Source organism: Acipenser ruthenus, chromosome 1 (assembly GCF_902713425.1).
Source record: "Acipenser ruthenus chromosome 1, fAciRut3.2 maternal haplotype, whole genome shotgun sequence".
In the NCBI taxonomy this organism is placed as follows: domain Eukaryota; kingdom Metazoa; phylum Chordata; class Actinopteri; order Acipenseriformes; family Acipenseridae; genus Acipenser; species Acipenser ruthenus.
Window position 1 is genome coordinate 67,024,411 of NC_081189.1, and position 17,817 is coordinate 67,042,227.

Consider the following 17,817-nt stretch of genomic DNA (forward strand, 5'->3'; position numbering starts at 1 on the left):
TTAGGAAGACAATAATTAATATAGTAATTAGTGTGCCTTCTTTGATAAGATGAATTCCACACCGATTTTAAATCCATTTAAACAGTCCACCTGCACTTTGGATAAAATAGCAATCAAATACTAAAGTTAGTACTACTGTAATCATAATTCAAGTAGAGAAGCATTTTACATAAGAGTGAAGAAATCTTCCATAGAGGTGCTATTTACCATCACAAATTATGCACCAGTAATTATCTCACACAAAAACCACCCCTTAAAAGGCTTATATTTTAAACCCATAGAAAAGTGTATTAAAGGGTTGTGAAAGTGTAGTGAAAATGGTAATGCACCAATATAAGTATAGCTCTATATGGTAACAACAACAATGTTAAAGCATGGTAAAAAGTTTTAAAAGGTGGCACATTTACAGGGCAACAACAACAACAATGTTTTGGTGTTTGGGAACCCACAACTGTAAAGAGTATAATGAGTATATTTCATTAAAACATTCTGAACACACAAAAAACCTTTAAGTTGATTCCTCTTTCATTTTTTTCACATGGGTACAGTTTAACTGCATGGAGAGTTAAGTAAGACATCGATACCAAAAAAATCTCCCGAGAAAGGGGAGACTGGCTGTGATGGCGGCTACCGCTGTTCTGGCTTTCCGCTGGTGCTTCACCCCTGGTCGACGCCATTTGTAGAAGCCCTGCAGAGACTAAGAGACTATTGCGCTGGGGGGGGAGAGGTTTGATGTGGCTAGGAGGACCGGCGACCCAGCTCCAAAGGTTACTGTCTCTCTCGCCAGATCCAGCTGCCTTCTTGCCTGCTGAAGGAAGTCAAGCCCCAGGATGCACTGATCCTGGATGTCCACAACCCACACCTCTGGGTTGAAGGTGGTCTCACCCAGGTGCAGCTACAGTAGCCCTCGCATTGGGGATAGCTGTCCCGTCACTGTCCGCCATGGGTGCCACTTTAGAACGGTGGATCCAGTATCGATCAGCATGGTGCAGGGCACACTCCCCACCCGGCAATTTAAATGGAGGTGTGCCTCAATACTGGTTCTCCCCAGGATGACTGGAGCGATGGCAGTTGGGTTGGGTTTGAAGACAGGCCGGTGGTCGATGGAGTTCAGGTCGCGGCTCCTTTCGGGGGCAGTAGAAGCATATGTGACCAGGCTAGCCACATCCCCAACAAAGGCAGTGACTGGTAGTTAGTGGTGGTCCAGACCGTCTCAGCATAGCTTGTTAGATGGCCACGATCTCCCGTAGGATCTCTGCGAGTGGCGCGATGCTCAGTGTGCTATCGCTCTCCTCTCATTCGCCCCCCCGGACTGTGGGACACAGACGTGCACTGCTCTCCTTCCGGGTCACGGCTTCCCATTCTTGGGCAAGTTGAAGGGCGGCCTGTAGCGATCAGAGTTTGGCAAGGCGCAGGTACTTGCAGAGCTCACCCAGTCCAATGGCTTGCTCCTCTTGCTCCCGGGCTGCAGCGTTCATGTACGGCTCCCATCGCACCTTCAGAACCTGGTTTGTAGTAGCTCCGGTTCACCTGTACTGCCGAACCGGCGTTGCAGGTGGCCACCAGGGTGTGGTAGCTGCCCATCTCCTCCTTGGCCAGGTTCAGCAGCACCATCTGGGCATCCCCTCTCAGTGCTGCTGTCAGCTACTGTGCCTTGTCGCGCTCGTTCCACTTGCATAGCTTACCCAGCATGGTTAGCTGATCGTGGAAGGTCGTGGTGCCGTCAAAGCTGGGCAGCTTCACACTCACACTGTCGTCACCAGCCAGGCCCCATGCACTCTGCTGGCGGTGAACGCCGTTCTTCAGCATGGGTCGAGACTCATCTCTCCTGGCTCTGGGTATCCAGCGCGGCGCTCTCTGGGACCCAGCCGGGGCCCCTGTGCTCTGCTGCCGATGAACGCCATCTTCTGTCACTGGTCCTGCCCTGTTCCACCATCAGTATCATACTGGAACAGCCACTCCAGTACGTTGCTTGTCTCTCCATCTCCTAGCCACTCCTGTTTGACGCTCAGGGGTTCCACCCCAAATTTTGCTTCTGACCAGTGTTGCTCTTACTCTTACTCTTACTCAATGAAAGTCACTAGATCCACAGTAAAAAGTCTCCACATTGGACAAAATGTCACCAACTGATACTATAACAAAGTAAGTACACGCAATAAATTGTCATTGTACACAAATAAACAGGTGCCTGTGTAATGTTATATAAGTACAATTAAATATAATTAATTTATCTTACCTTTAAAAAGAGAGCGTGGAGGACCTCCTCTTCAGAATTTGACTAACTGCTTCCAGATGAGTAGGATGCCATCGTGCCAATTGTAGTAAGCACACTGTAGAGTAAGGTGTACTTGTAGCATTTCTTGACAGCAGCTTGGAGGCCACATCGAATATGAAGAATTTAGTTCACAGTACACAGTGAGAAATGATTTCTTAATTTATTTTTAATTACATTAAACTGGCTGCTGAAGACATGCTCCACATCTGCACTGCTGTGTGGCACAGTAATAACAGTTAGCGCCAGATTACACAGCTCTGTGAATGGGTTCTCACCTGGAGCATCTTTGTAGGATTCCACTTCACACCAGAACTTTTCAGTGTCATCAAAATTTTCCCACTGAATGTAGTGTATGTTGCGCCACTGGAACTCAAGTCTGTTGATTTCACAAACAACTCTGCCAGCTCCCTTATTGATTTATTTGTATGTTGAAGAGCTTCACCAACACATAACATAGATATTTGCTGTAAGATTTTTATATTGTCTGGCAAACGATTCTGAATCTCCTGTAACAGTAGCACTGTGAAGTTAACACAGCACCCTTGTATTGCCTCTTTTGCTGCTTCTCGCACAGAATCTTCCCTCATTGCCTTCCCGGTCTCATATCCAAGTTGTGGATGAGGATCCAGATGCTGGCGGATGTCACCTGTGAGAAAATCAACCTTTGCCATAGGAAGTGTTACACTGCGTCCAAGTGATGTGGCAAGCCTGACAAGTCTGTCAATTAACTTTGTTGGATCAACGTTATTTCTGTTCTGCCATGTAACAGCGCGCATTCGCACGCGCAACAGCAAACAGTGTTTTCGGTTCAAGCCACTGTTGTAGGATTCTCCTTACCGCTGGCTCAACAGAAATCCAACTGGTCGAGCATGCCTGCAATATCTTCTGTGGCTCTGCCCCATCATTTATTGCAGCGAATACCTTCTTGTATGTGATTTGCCTTCCAGCACTGTGGGAGAACCAATTGTAAGTCTCCTTAACTAAAAAATCTAAAAACTTAGGAAGCAACTGTTCATAAGCATGGGAGACTGCCAGTACTAAACTGTGACAAACACACCGCACCAGAACTAGGTTGGGAATTTCAGATTTTAGCACACCATTATTTATCCCTGTCATTACTGAGGCATTGTCTGTCCTGATTCCAGTAAGCTTTTTTAGGTCTAGCCCCAACATTGAAATGCAGTTCTTCAGAACTGAAACTATTACGTTTGCTGTGAATTCTTCAAGTTCCACAGCACTTAGAAATCTTGAAACAATCTCTTTTTGTTTCACACTAAAATATCTTATTACAACGCCAAGAATTTTGACCACAGAAATGTCATTAGATTCATCTATAAGTAAGCTGAATGGACCGCCACCAATCGCTGACACTAGCTCACTGATGAAATGAGGCCCTGTGGCAAAGTGGTTTACAGTGCGCAGGTGTAGTGGTGATGCAGTGCTCAGGAATAACAGACACAAGACAGTTCACGGTGAAAACAGTTCTTTATTTGGCTGGGTTGCGTGCTTGCAACTCTTAAATAATAATAACTGACTCTACACACCAATGTGTATCGCTCAGTTAAACCACAGGGTTCAGTCCCGAAATAATAATACAGTAAACAAGACACACACACAAACACAACACGGTCACAAGTCCAGAGTGAGTGCTCTTAGTGAAAGTGGTGATTTACAGGTTTATATGTGCACAATAGTGAAGTGTAGTCTGGGTTTAATTGCTGGGTGTTTAGCTACAGCAAATATAACAGTTAAATAGACAGGCAAAGCAACACACAAAAACTCACGGTTTCTTTTTCGTTTGTACGTCCTTTACAGGTCTTTCAGTAAACATAACAAAGGAACAGATTGCTTCGCCACTTCCCCTGATATACCCTCAGTCACGCCCCCTTCAGTAGCGAGTGCAATCACGTATCCTCCAATCCATGACTGACACATTGCCTACCGCATTAAGGCAATGACTTCTGGAATTGTGACTCCGCCCCCTTCCTGGATGGTTGGCTTCCGACTGACCCTGGAATGAACTGCTAGACCACCCAGTACGAGGCACGCTGTTCCTGTTATACAGCGCCCTCACAGGTCGGGAGGGAGATTGTTGACTAGGATTAATTTGCTGTTGTCACAGGCCCTAATGAATTATTAATGATAGTCAAACATTTAGTCCTGTGCAGCCTCAGACCAGAGACATGGGAATCCTTAAATCGAGCTTTGCACAGCTCAGTTAAATGATTGACACTGTACACTGCGCTGTGTTCAGCAATACAGAGGGCCAAAGCTGCTTCAGTTTCTCCAACAGCTAAATTCCCAGATGAAGATGAGACAAATGAATCAATACACACCTGTCTGGCATCCGAAAATGGATTTTCACATTCAATGTGCCTTGCCGTATTTGTGTGTCTAGTCTGGTCTGACTTTTTTGCATTTAAAGAGGTTTTTACAAAGCTTGCAATAAGCTTTGCTTGCAGTGCCAGGAACACACTTAAGCCAGTTCTTAAAAGCATCCTCATTTAACCAGGCTTCCCGGAAATGTTGCTCGTAGTTTTTAGATTACTTTTTTGCCATTTTCTTCGAAAAAGACAACCGTTTTGCTAGATACTAACCGGCACAGCACGAAAAGTTACGCACGGCCATCTCCTGCCAGTGTCGACGCAAGGTAGCTGATGTACCGTATCAATCATAAAGGTTGTCACCTCTGAACGATGGAGCTGTGGGGAAAGGCGGGCAGGAAAAAGCGCATCTGCTGTCAAAACGACAGTCTAGCCCAGGGGTGGGCAATCCTGCTCCTGGAGGGCCACTGTCCCTCTTGGTTTTTGTTCCAACTGTACCCTAAATTACTTAATTAGACTAATTATGTGCTTATTAGAAGCTTAATTGGTCCAATTAATTAATTTAGGGTACAGTTTGATCAAAAACTAGGAGGGACAGCGGCCCTCCAGGACCAGGGTTGCCCACCCCTGGTCTAGCCTATAGGAACAGCAGTATATTTAAAAAGATGCCAACTATTTAAAAATATGTCAACTATATGCCCATGTTTCTGACGACGCCTTAGCCAAGGTCTTGTCCACCATTTGCGTGGCTTCGCTTCTGCTTTTAACGCATTTAAAATAACTACAGATTATTATTTATTTCTTAGCAGACGCCCTTATCCAGGGCGACTTACAATTGTTACAAGATATCACGTTATTTTTACATACAATTACCCATTTATACAGTTGGGTTTTTACTGGAGCAATTTAGGTGAAGTACCTTGCTCAAGGGTACAGCAGCAATGTCCCCAACCGGGAATTAAACCCACAACCCTCCGGTCAAGAGTCCAGAGCCCTAACCACTACGCCACACTGCTGCACACTGAGACGACTATAACAGCCAGTTCTTCTTCACCGGCAATTAAGCCCTGAGTTTAGATAATGACAGACTCAAGGAAAGAACCGCTAGCACCAACAGGGTCACCATAATGCCAGAAGAAAAATAAATAAATAAATACACACATTTCTAAAGTTGCTCATGTCTGGAAAAAAAGCAGTTGAGCAATTTCGAAACCGATTTGGTTGGTGCGGACCCGGCTGTAAACAAACCAGCGACGGGAAATACAGAGCGACTGACACACACACAATCACAGTACGGGAATTTCAGTACAAACACACAAAGCACACACAGATGCACGGCAGGAATAACAGTACCCGAACCGCTAAAGTATTTTCAAAAGTTGGCAGGTATGAGACATCAGGTTTTTTTTCTGTTTTTACATAGCAATAACGGTCCCTAAACAAACAGACTGCAACATCTAAATAGTTGGCATTTTTTTAAATTTATGTTGTTGAAGCTGACACCATGGGATCCTTCAAGAAGCTGCCTGATGAGATTCTGGGATCAATAAGCTACTAACAACCAAACGAGCAAGATGGGACGAATGGCCTCCTCACGTTTGTAAACTTTCTTATGTTCTTATCTAACCATGACCCCCCAACCCCCATTTGAAGAAATAATATAATATAATCTAATATAATCTAATATGATTTTTTAAATATCCTGTAACCTTTACTAAATAACATTGTTTCTTATAGTTTTGTCATAACTATTGTATATTCTTAATATATTTTGGAGAAAATATAATCTGTTGAATAATAAAGAACGGTAGCATAATACATGCGATCAATGTTATCATGCACGATAGTCCATACATATTAACAATACGTTTTCTTCAAATGACGGGTTGTATTAAATTACCGATCATTCAAGACAACTAAGGGACACGGCAAATACCGAACTGGATTGAGGGAAATGTTCTCGCTAACCGGCACTACTCTGGTACTTGTAGTTTATTTCAAGCACAAACCCACACAGCAGGGGGAAAAAAAAAAAAAAAAAAAAAAAAAAAACTGTATATGAAACCCAAAGAACTACAGAAGTCAAAAAACCCTGCTAGATTTGGGCGATGTCAATAATGCATGGTTTCTTGGGCGTTGTAGTTTTTAGATGCAGAACTCTAACCTGGGAAGAACAGAAGTTTGACGCAGTATAAACTACATTTCCCGAAGGAGTCCATTTGCACGCAAAGTTACGCCGCGCGTCAGGACGCAAGCTTTGGCATCCCATTCCCGTCGGACCGGCCATATTGGACTCTGAAGTCTGGAGGTATTGAGTGACTCGTTTTTTGGACCTTGTATCTTTCCTTTCAAGGCAGCGGTTTCAGGCAAGCTCTCCTGGTAGATCAACTAAGCCCCCGCCTCCTATAAGACGGCAGGTTGTCTTTGATTATAGGGGGAAAGATGAGTCCGACCGACGCGAAACGAGGAGCAAAGCGCAGGAAGAACAAGCGGGGCGGTGGCAGCAGTAGCTGCAGTAGTGCTGTTTGTAGCAGCGGCAAGGCCGGGGCTTCAACTGCGGTCAGGAGTCAGCAGACAACTGGAGCATCAGCCGCGGCCATGAGCCTGTTGACGGCCGGGAACCCTGGAAACAGCAACACCGGCAGCATCACAGGCCTCCACGAAGAGGTGAGGTATTTAGTTGGGGTGGCACTGTCTAGTGAGAGTACACACATTGATACAGTCTCTGTGAGGCCTACTAAGGGTTACATTTATTTTATTTCCTTTTTTTTTTTGGGGGGGGGGGGGGGGTTTACACACCCAGTGTATTATTTTGGAGGAAGATAATATGGCTGGGTGCTGAAGTGAGTTAACACTCATTGGCATTCTACAGAGAGCTAAACGTTCATTGATGGTGAAGTCATTTCAGCTGCAGGACCTTTGGTGCTTTGTATTTAGTTTAAACTTACTGAACTGTTGTGATCACATCCAGTACGAACTGGATGTGATCACAACACATGCTTTTGGGGTTTAGGACTCTTTGTAAGTTCCAAAATAGTTTTTAATATTAATTCCTCACTGTGTACAATGTATTGGGTTTGTGCTTGTAAGCTGTGAAAGGGATTGACATTTCTCAAGTCTTGTCATTGGCCCTTCTGTTGGAGGTTGATAATCAGGTTCAGTACATGCATTCTTATCGTGCATCAAAAAAGAGATTAAAACTTAAGCAACAGACAGACTGACAACCAGTTTTCTGATTGTTTTGAACATACATAGCACAGTAATATATACTTAACTCTAAGTGTGTTTTCATTTGTTGAGGAAGTGTTTTCTGGGAGGATGTACTTTGTTTCCTTGCTGCGCAATAGTGGGTTATTTTTTGGTTCATGGGATTAAAAAAAAAAAAAAAAATTCTGGGACATAACTGCAGAAGTCACACTGACAGCTTTCAAATTTTACAGAGTACTACAGCAGCAATTACAAATATTGTAGTTGTGTAACTAGTGATGGGAATTGGTGTGTGAAAGCAACATTGATAGATTATTATTTGTTTATTTAGCAGACGCCTTTATCCAAGGCGATTTACAGAGACTAGGGCGTGTGAACTATGCATCAGCTGCAGAGTCACTTACAATTACGTCTCACCCGAAAGTGACTTGCTCAGGGTCACGCAATGAGTCAGTGGCTGAGGTGGGATTTGAACCGGGGACCTCCTGGTTACAAGCCCTTTTCTTTAACCACCGGACCACACAGCCATCCATGAGATGGAGGACTAATGATGGATTAATCATTTCTAGTGTGAATGCTACAAGTTTAAGTATTGCCTGTTTATTTTTTTCAGGCAGTTACCAAAACAAGCATGCATGTAACATCTATTTTAATCATGTCCCACAAGTAATAAACATTTTCTGTCAATCATTTTATATGTAAAATATTGGAGTTGGAAATAATCAATGTCTAGTTTATCATTGTTAACTGCTTGTTTAAACAAGAATGACAGATTAATCAATAATGCTTATTATAGGAACAAAAATTACTAACAAATACAAGTGCTATATCTTCAGTAACTAACGAGAGGCCTACATGGCAAAAAAATATTTTCTACCCCAAATCAGGTCCACTTACACTTATGAATATTTAATAAAACCATTAGGAATCCATAGGAAAACATCTGAGCCGAGGATGACATCTTTACGTATACTGTAGATGAGATCAGAACACCTTCTGGAAAAGTGAAATACCTCAATCTCAATGAGAGCATCAGGATGACATCAACACAAAGAACATGATCAGATTTCTGCTTTTTGATTCAGTCTACCCAGGGTCTCTCTGTTCATAATTTGGTCATACTTCGGCCTGGGATATGAACAAACATCATGCATGAATTTATGTAGTTCCCATCATAAATGTCTTTTGTACTCCTAGCTAATGTTTCAACAATCAATTGACAGGCTTTTGTTTTGCAGTTATAGCATCCTTTGCATACTTTCAAAAAGATTTAAAGTAGGCTACATAGAGCCAACAGTAAAATTTACCAAGTAGGAAATACTATCACTTCGTAGATCTCACATTTTTCTACGTGAAAAATGTACACATTATGTTAAACAAAGGGTTTGAAATTAGTACATTTCGCATTCATTTTTTATTATTTTGTGGTGCTGGAGGTGCAGCTGGAACACGATAGGTCTGCACTGCCTGCAATGATGTCGTGAACTGTTGTTTCAACCAATTAGCACTAATCATTGCCATGGGAGGGTGGGAGTTTATTGTTTCAACCAAGCATTGCCCTGCGAAGGAGAGGGGTTACTTTCCAAACTTCTCCTAGCAGCTGGTTTCGCTGTGATAACTGAGCTCAGCCATGTCTGATGACAAAACACGATAAAAACATGCTCTATAGCAGGGTTTCCCAATCCTGGTCCTGGGGACCCACTGTGTCTTCTGGTTTTCATTCCAACTGAGTTGTCAATTACTTAATTGAACCCTTAATTGAACTAACATGCTTAATTAGACCTTTTTAATTGTTCTCAGCTCCTAAAACGTTGCCGATTTTCAAGTTACTTATAAAATTGTATCGTTAACTTGAAATCTCGCAACTGTTTAAAATCTGAAAAAAATTTAAAAGGTCTAATTAAGCGAATGAATAGTTCAAGTAAGGGTTAAATTAATTATTGGATAATTCAGTTGGAATGAAAACCAGAAGACAAACTGGACCCAAGACCAGGATTGGGAAACCCTACTCTATAGCATCCAGCACCACATCCAAAACAACCCAGAGAAAGGATTATATCTCTCAATAAACAAGCCATATTGTAACATGCCATGCTGTTTTCTCTGTCATGTATTGTTTATTCAGTACATTGTATGCTTTATTGTAACTGTTACTGTAGTATCAAGTGTTTTAAATCAACACACATGAAAACTGAAATTGTTTATTTAACTGTGGCATGCAAAAACAAATTCTGAGGCACTTATGTGCGCCCAAGTTAAAAATATTAGGCGCACACTGAAGAAAAATGTATATGTATATATCAGGGTGGCAGAAATCCCTTACCAGCTTGGTGGCCAACTGGCCACCACCAACTTTAATCTGGTCGCCAAGTCAATTTTTTTGGTGGCAAAGAAAGAAACTTAAATATGTGAATAGTACTTGAAAGATTAATTACAAACATCTGACTAACAATAATACTCTGTTCATTAAAATAGTATTAATGTTTTTGCATTTTAAATTCTAATCAAGTTCAAGAAACTAAATAAACTTAGTTCCCGTCTCTCAGTGTATATCCCCAATGTTTTTGTCAGGGGTGGGAATGTTGATGACCAGCCAAGTTACGGTAGTCAGGGGTTTTGCGATACCAATGCAGAACAGCAGGTTCAGCATCAAAGTTTTCCAGTGATAATCCATTCATGCTGATCATAATTAGATTATCAATTGTGATATCAGCAAGATTGGATCGTGCTTTTGATTTAATCCTGTTTTGGGCACTGAATCCTCGCTCACAAGCACCAGTGTTTGTTGTCATTGTAAGGAAGACTAACAATTGCTCTTAATTAGTGCTGAGACAAATATCCGAATATTCAGACAAATATTTGCATAGGGCAGCAGTGTGGAGTAGTGGTTAGGGCTCTGGGCTTTTGACCAGAGGGTCGTGGGTTCAATCCCAGGTGGGGAACACTGCTGCTGTACCCTTGAGCAAGGTACTACCTAGATTGCTCCAGTAAAAACCCAACTGTATAAATGGGTAATTACATGTAAAAAAATAAATAAATATATAATGTGATATCTTGTAACAATTGTAAGTCGCCCTGGATAAGGGCATCTGCTAAGAAATCATGTATTTGGATACAAAAATCAGATGTTTGTATTCGTTAAAATGCGGTGTCAACTATGTACTGTTTTTTTCGGGGATACACAAAACAACATTTGTCTTGAACTGCTATTTAGAATCCCTTGTTTTGTAGTTAATTCACTGGGGTAAAGTAAAGCCTACACAACGTATTCTTTACTCCTGGGATATTCTTTTACTTTAACGTGTTACATATTGTAACATCTTGCTGTAAAATAAAGGCACACACACACGGGCCACGCCCCCCCTGCCGCTGCTGCTATGCTGTCTCTGTCTGCGTTCTGAGCAATATAATAGCTTTTATTACTTTTTGAAAAGTAACATTGTTAAATCTTTCTTGAGGTGTTTTTTATACAGTTTTGAGGTTGAATATTTCATTCCAGGTTTGATAGGACTTACGAGATCCTTAAACACTCTTCATTACTAATATTTAAATCCAGAATAAATAGAATTCCACATTTAAAAAAAAAAATCAGTGTTGAAGTATTTTTATTGGGTTTTTTAAATTTCTAAATGCCGTGTGTTTACATTTACCAAAAGTATAGACTTGTAACGGTAATGATGATAATCAAATTATCTATCGATAACAAATAGATAATATTTTAATGAAATCGAATATTCCGTGAAATTAAAAATGTGTCTTGTATATATTAACTTACTATGAAGAACGTAATCTGTTGCTTCTAAAAGTCACTGAGAATATGCGTCTGTGAACAAATACAGCATGATGATGAAGAGATCAGGAGTAACCTGCTTTGTTAATATATTTTACACATATTATTTTGTTTTAAATCAGTCCCAACTGTAGCCGTCTGTCTTGAGTGAAACTAATAATATTTAACATTAGTACGCTGTCACCTGCCGCTGTTTCAGAAAAAGCTTTAACCTTTTTGTTTTGAAGCAATGCACTGTCCACAAGCTTTTTCATTTTTGATTGCTGTCCATGTCTAAATGCCGCTGGATCGTAGCTCGACGTATGTGATCCAATGAAACCTTGCAAGTTGTACAAAATAGTTTGCCACCATCACCATGTAGAATGCCAAATTATTGTACATGATCTGCTGCAGTAATTATTATAGATTTTTAAAATTCAATTTGGACACTTGCTTGCCAGTTGAGATCTCCTAGGATACTAAACCCGCCCAGGATGTCCATATCTACTAGTCGGTGAGGAGAGCCCAGAATGGTTATTGGCTGCTGGTAAGTGTCAATCAATCCTGTCCAGTTTTCTTTTTGAAATTGAAACAAGCTTATAATCACGTCAGAAACCTGGACTGGTACACATAACTTCACTGGATTTAAGTGCAGGGTAAAAGTACACAAAATGGTGGTGGTGGTGAAGAATGAATTTCACGGTCCGTGTCACATTTTTCACGGCCGTGAAATAGGTAGTGCTTGGTAATGTATGTAAGCGAATCCACGTGGGCGAAACGTTGCGACGTGGAAAATCAATTAATAATAAATCCACGTGTATGAAATAGATATTCTACATATTCAAGTATGGAGATGCAAAATAAAATGATCGACCGGAGAATGTGTCGCTGTGGAACGTTCCGTTGCAGGAAAGGGTAGGCTACCTCTGATGTACTGTTTGGAAAAGTGACAATATAGTATTCACTGAAGATAATGCAAATCTAAGTGTAAGTGGCTATGCAAAGTCTTTTTACAATTTTGATTAAAATGTGACAGCAAAAAGTGAAATTCATCTCTGTAGCCGCGGCACTGGCAGGGACTGCTGCATTCACTAGAAGCTGATAATCGATGTCAACATCAGGGTTCGATTTACAACACTACAAAATTATAAATTGAACAGCAAGAATTAGGTCATTGGCTTGCCAGAGGCTAAGAACATTTTAATTTCTAGGGGCTAGCAGCCACTGGCCTTAAAAAATAAAAAAATAAATAAAAATTGCCTCGCTTAGTTTGGCACATGCTACTATTTTCTCCTTTCGGAATGGCATCTCTGATATCCGAACATTAAAATCCCATGTTCATCCCAGCACTACTCTTAATACTGAGAAACGTTTACTGTTGTGGAAAAACTTTGAAGCACCAGTCAGGGTGGCCAGATCTTTAGTTGCTGATTTTGAAGTCTTGCCAATCTTGCAGAAGGAGAGATTATTTCTGCTTTGTCAGTGGAACGTCCAGTTGCCTTTTTAAGAAAAGGCATGTACCTGAAACCCAGTTCAGTGATTTCTGTTACTCCAGAGTTTGACAGCTCACCTGGAACAGCTGCAATTGTGTATCATTCCACATTGGCTCAAAATGATCCACAAAGTATTGTTTAAGTTCAGCACACATTTTACTTTTAATTTCCTGCTTATATGACTCGGTCAATGTCATCACCTTCATGTCCTGAAACTGCTTAACTTCTCCCTATGTATTTTTTCTCTGCTCTTGGGGGTTAGGTGACTGGCAGCTGGTGGTGGTAGGCATGTGGACCTGATTCAATGCTAGTGAGAATTACATTAATAGTATCCAGGTCTGCACTGAATATAGTGATTTCCACTTTTGGTTTTATTTGGGTTACCAACAGGCTGTCGGACTGAAACACTTTCGACAACCTAGACAGCGATGACAAATAGTCCATCTGAAATGACATGAACCAGGTTTCCCTTCTGTCTTTCAGAAATTCAGCATACACAGATCTTTCCTTTCGTTCAGTCTCTCTTACAACAGCCATTTCTCTTTGGGAATCAAGAACTGCAAGCTGCAAGAGGTGTGCTACACAATGTACACTGGTCAGCCATGACAAGGGCTGTTTCAATTTAGTTGAAACTCCCCCATGCTTTCATTGCGCAACTGCAGCACCATAAGTGCCTAAACTCCTCTTTCCACTCCCTGGTGCCTAGTTTGAAAAACAATGCATCCAGTGATTTTATGTAACCGTCTGCATTAGCTGTTTCAAGTAGTTCAGAGCCAATGTATTGAGTGTGAACCACCCCTTCTAGGTCAACAAAGCGGAGGAATACGTTTACAAACTCACGAACAGTACTGGCATCAATGAGAAGTCTCAAAGCAGCCGAGTTTCTTGCTTTCTCACGTACACTTTCCCTAATTAGTGGTGCTGTGTGCTGAATGAACTATGCACAAGCTGTACGGTTTGTGTACTGCTGCACTACATATACTTTGCAGAACATGCTCTCTGAGTCAAAGGAAAGCCATTCATACTGACATTGCCTTTCTGGTCTAAATTTTCTCTTAGGTTTTCCTACTCTGCTTTGATTCAGTGTGGGTGTGTGTTGCTGTTTCCCACAAATTGCAGTTGAACTTGAACTGGAATGCTGTGGGACCTCACTGTTGCTCACATTAGTTACAACAAAAAATTGGTCATTCTGAAATTTTTCAATTTCAGGTTGGGTTACAATCTGAGAACTATCATTGGCAATTTCACAAGAGGGTATTACTAAAGGATTTGTAGTTCAGCATATATTATCTACATGAATCCTACCAGATCCTAACAAGGAAGCTTGCTTTGGTTTTGATAATGACATGGTTTCAAACCAGGGAGAGGCACTGAACTAAAGATATAAACTGAGGGAGCACCTTTCACGGTCAAGCTTACACCATGCAAAGATATTTAAGCAAAGGCTTTCCAAATACTAAACTTGTTATGTGCACACCAGGAATAACGGGGGCAATTTATGTTCCCGAATGATGAAAATTATTAGTAGTTGTATTATTGTTGTTGTTTTTATTAAACCTTTCTGACATTAGTCCACCACAAAAATAAATTATCTAATAATCCTGCCCCTTCCTTTTCTAATCAATTAAAAAAAAATACAATAATTAAATTAGATGGTTAATTATAATCAATTGACTGTATAGATTTAGAGAGGAGAAATTATGATTTAACCCCAGGTTTTTTTTAAACCTACCACCACCAAAACTAAATAAATGGTGATGTGTGTGTTTATTGACCCTGACTAAAATATGAGGGGAAACGAGTCCCAGCTGTAATGGGGTGATTGTCCGATTATTCTAAATAATAATAATACGCCTAATGCCTGTGGTGTTAATAATAGATGTTTAATTTACATAATAATTTTAAATTCTCTTATTAATAACTTGAAATTGCCTAAATAAAACAAATCATTCACTGAGTAATGGTTATAGCCTCCATAATTGTAAATAATATATATATATATATATATTTTTAAAGTGTAATGCTCACACACTGTGTAACAAAATGACACTATCAAAAAAGGCCAAAGCAGAAATATATTTAATCTTATTCACACTTGCATGTGCAAAAAAAGTGAATAAAGTGCTAAAATGCAAACCTTTCAGCAGCCCCCACTGCTATCATCAGCACATAATACTTAAACACATGTTTACCATTTATATAGTCTCAAATTATTCGTATTAACAGTGTACATATGAATTCAGTTGGTAATTAAACTAGCAACGGCAATCAGATCATTATGACAAACAAATTACATGCTAGAACACACAATATATTGATTTAATTAGAATTTTCTTTAGCATTTTTTTAAATTTGCATTTTTATAAAGCCATATTATCAGTTTTAGATCTTAGTATCCAAAAAAGTCCCAAGTCCATAGCAGTATAGGTTAAATGCTATGTATATATATATATATATATATATATATATATATATATATATATATATATATATATATAATATAAAATAAAATATACAATCATTCAATTAATTACAAACCAAATAATTTAACGAACACATTGGCTTACTACAAATCCCCAGTTAATAATTGAAAGCAGATTTTAGCAGGGCATCCACATGATACTATCTCTCCAGCCATTTGACGTTTTACGTAGCGCAAATACTTCCAAGGTTAGCTCAAAGATATTCTATTTAATAGCATAGAAATAAATAGAATATCTTTGGTTAGCTGTACCTGAGAAAATGCAGTGAAAACGAGCAGCCGTATTTAGCTGGAAACAAGGTATTCTCAGCACAGTAATAAGCTTTTAGTTTTTTTTTTTTTATTTGTATTCGCTTGACAGGAGCCCTTATGGACGGCAACTTAGAGGTTTCTTTTAGTTTCTGTTTGCACTTTGTTTTGTAAAATGAAACGGTTTGTGCAATTATTGTGCACAGTGTGTTTGTTTCTGTAGGTTGTATATGCATTTTTGCTTTGTATTTGTAGTGTATAGGCTACGTGCAACTACTGTTAAAATATAAACCTCTAAGATTGTTCGCCTTGCTTGACTCGGCACCATACATTTTCCGTCTTGGCTACTTTGCTCTGCTCCCACCCCTGTAAGAGGGACAAGACAGGAGTGTGATTAACGTGCTTTAAAATGAATTTCCCAAAAAATGTATGTGTTAATCTGGTTCTAGTATTGTATGTTTTTAATAAAACTAATTATTAAAAAAACATCAAACAATTAAGAGACTTTATTTGTCAAAAATACATTTGATAACTAATGAACACGTTCATACTTGGAAGAAAAAAAAAACACTTAGCTGCTAGACTATAAATTTACGTTTTGTTGTCGTTGTTTTGGGCTAGTGTCTGATCGCAGCTGTGATGAGTTTAGTTTGACAAATTTTTTGCTCTGTGATTGTTGACATAGAACTGTAGCACTAGTGCTTGTTTATATGTATATAAGATGCCAACTCCACCTCCTTCTGCTCACACATTCACATACGGACATGTTTTTTCTAAATAGCTTGGGAACTGGACTCAATACCCTGTTCCAATGACAGATACCCGGTTCAGACCCGATTTTGAAAAAATCTCCTCAAATGCACAATATTAGTTTTCTCAGCTATGGGTGGCACTGATTGTACTTGCATCTAAACATGTGACAACATTGTCAAGTTTGGGAACTCTGTTTTTGAATATGTAGAACCAAACTGACAAGAAATGAATCACTGGTCAATACAAAGGAAACTGAGAAAGGCAAGTCATCAATTTGGAAAACATTTCGATTACTTGCCGATGAAAACAGACACTGTCGCTGGATACATCGCCTGTGTCTCGTGCAAGAAAGTCTGTGCTTTCAGTAGCCATAAAACAGGTACATCAAACTTATTAAAACATCGGTGTGAAACGGAATCGGAATCACGATTCAGAGGCGACGGTAGGCATAGGCGGCTGTCTTTTGTTGTTGTAGCTCAGTTTTGTGGCTGCTGAAAGTATTATTGACTTGAGTGGTTTATTTTTTTATAACGTAAAATGTTATTAGTTCTGATGCATGTCGCTGTTCTTTATTGCACTGCTGTTCTTGTAAGATTGTTGTTTAAAAAAAGGTACCTCAGATGTCTTCCTGATATAAATGGAAGTTAATTACATGTGTTTGGAAATTATGCTGAAATTATTAACAATCTATAGTTGCTAATATAGTGAAATAACTGCAATAAAACATTTACAAAATGACAGCTAGACTATCCAAATCGCGGATTGGGTAAAGTTATCAGATGCAGATCGGGTGCGCATACAATTTGTTGTATCCACGCAGGGCTTGGATACAACAAATTATATAGTCTACAGTTTGTTTTCTTCAGTGTGCACAATTTATGTACATATTTGCCAGGAATACAAGCCTGTGGTCCTGATCTGGATCCAAGGTGGCACGCTTTTTGTTTAGATCGAACACACAGAGGGTGTCTACTTACAAAGCATGGGACCAGCAAATCAGATGCTAGTTAACACCAGCAGAAAAAGAGGAGCACGCCCACTGCTTGTCTTTGGCAGAAATACTGTAAGTAGTAAGGCAGGGCGTTCGGTGTAGTTTCATTGATAAACTTAAATAATGTTATTAACTATGCACTTTACAAAAATGTAATTATTTCATCGATTATCCAGTAGTTGTATCAATGTATATAATGAGGAATGAAATCGATTGAAAAATTGATTTTCGGTTTAATCGTAGCAGCCCTAACGCTGTGTTCGTTCTTGAATTA

At 39.9% G+C, this 17,817-nt stretch overlaps 1 protein-coding gene across 3 annotated transcripts in view; it reads left to right on the top strand.

Annotated features, from left to right (window-relative positions):
- Positions 1-6,820: 6,820 nt before the first annotated feature.
- LOC117421310 (protein FAM193A-like) overlaps positions 6,821-17,817 on the top strand; it is a 40,881-nt gene continuing 29,884 nt past the window's right edge. For all 3 annotated transcript variants that reach the window (XM_034035531.3, XM_034035532.3, XM_034035533.3), the window contains exon 1: positions 6,821-7,266. In XM_034035531.3, coding sequence (XP_033891422.3) covers positions 7,042-7,266 — 225 coding nt within the window. In that variant the 5' untranslated portion in view covers positions 6,821-7,041. The remainder of the gene's footprint in view (positions 7,267-17,817) is intronic.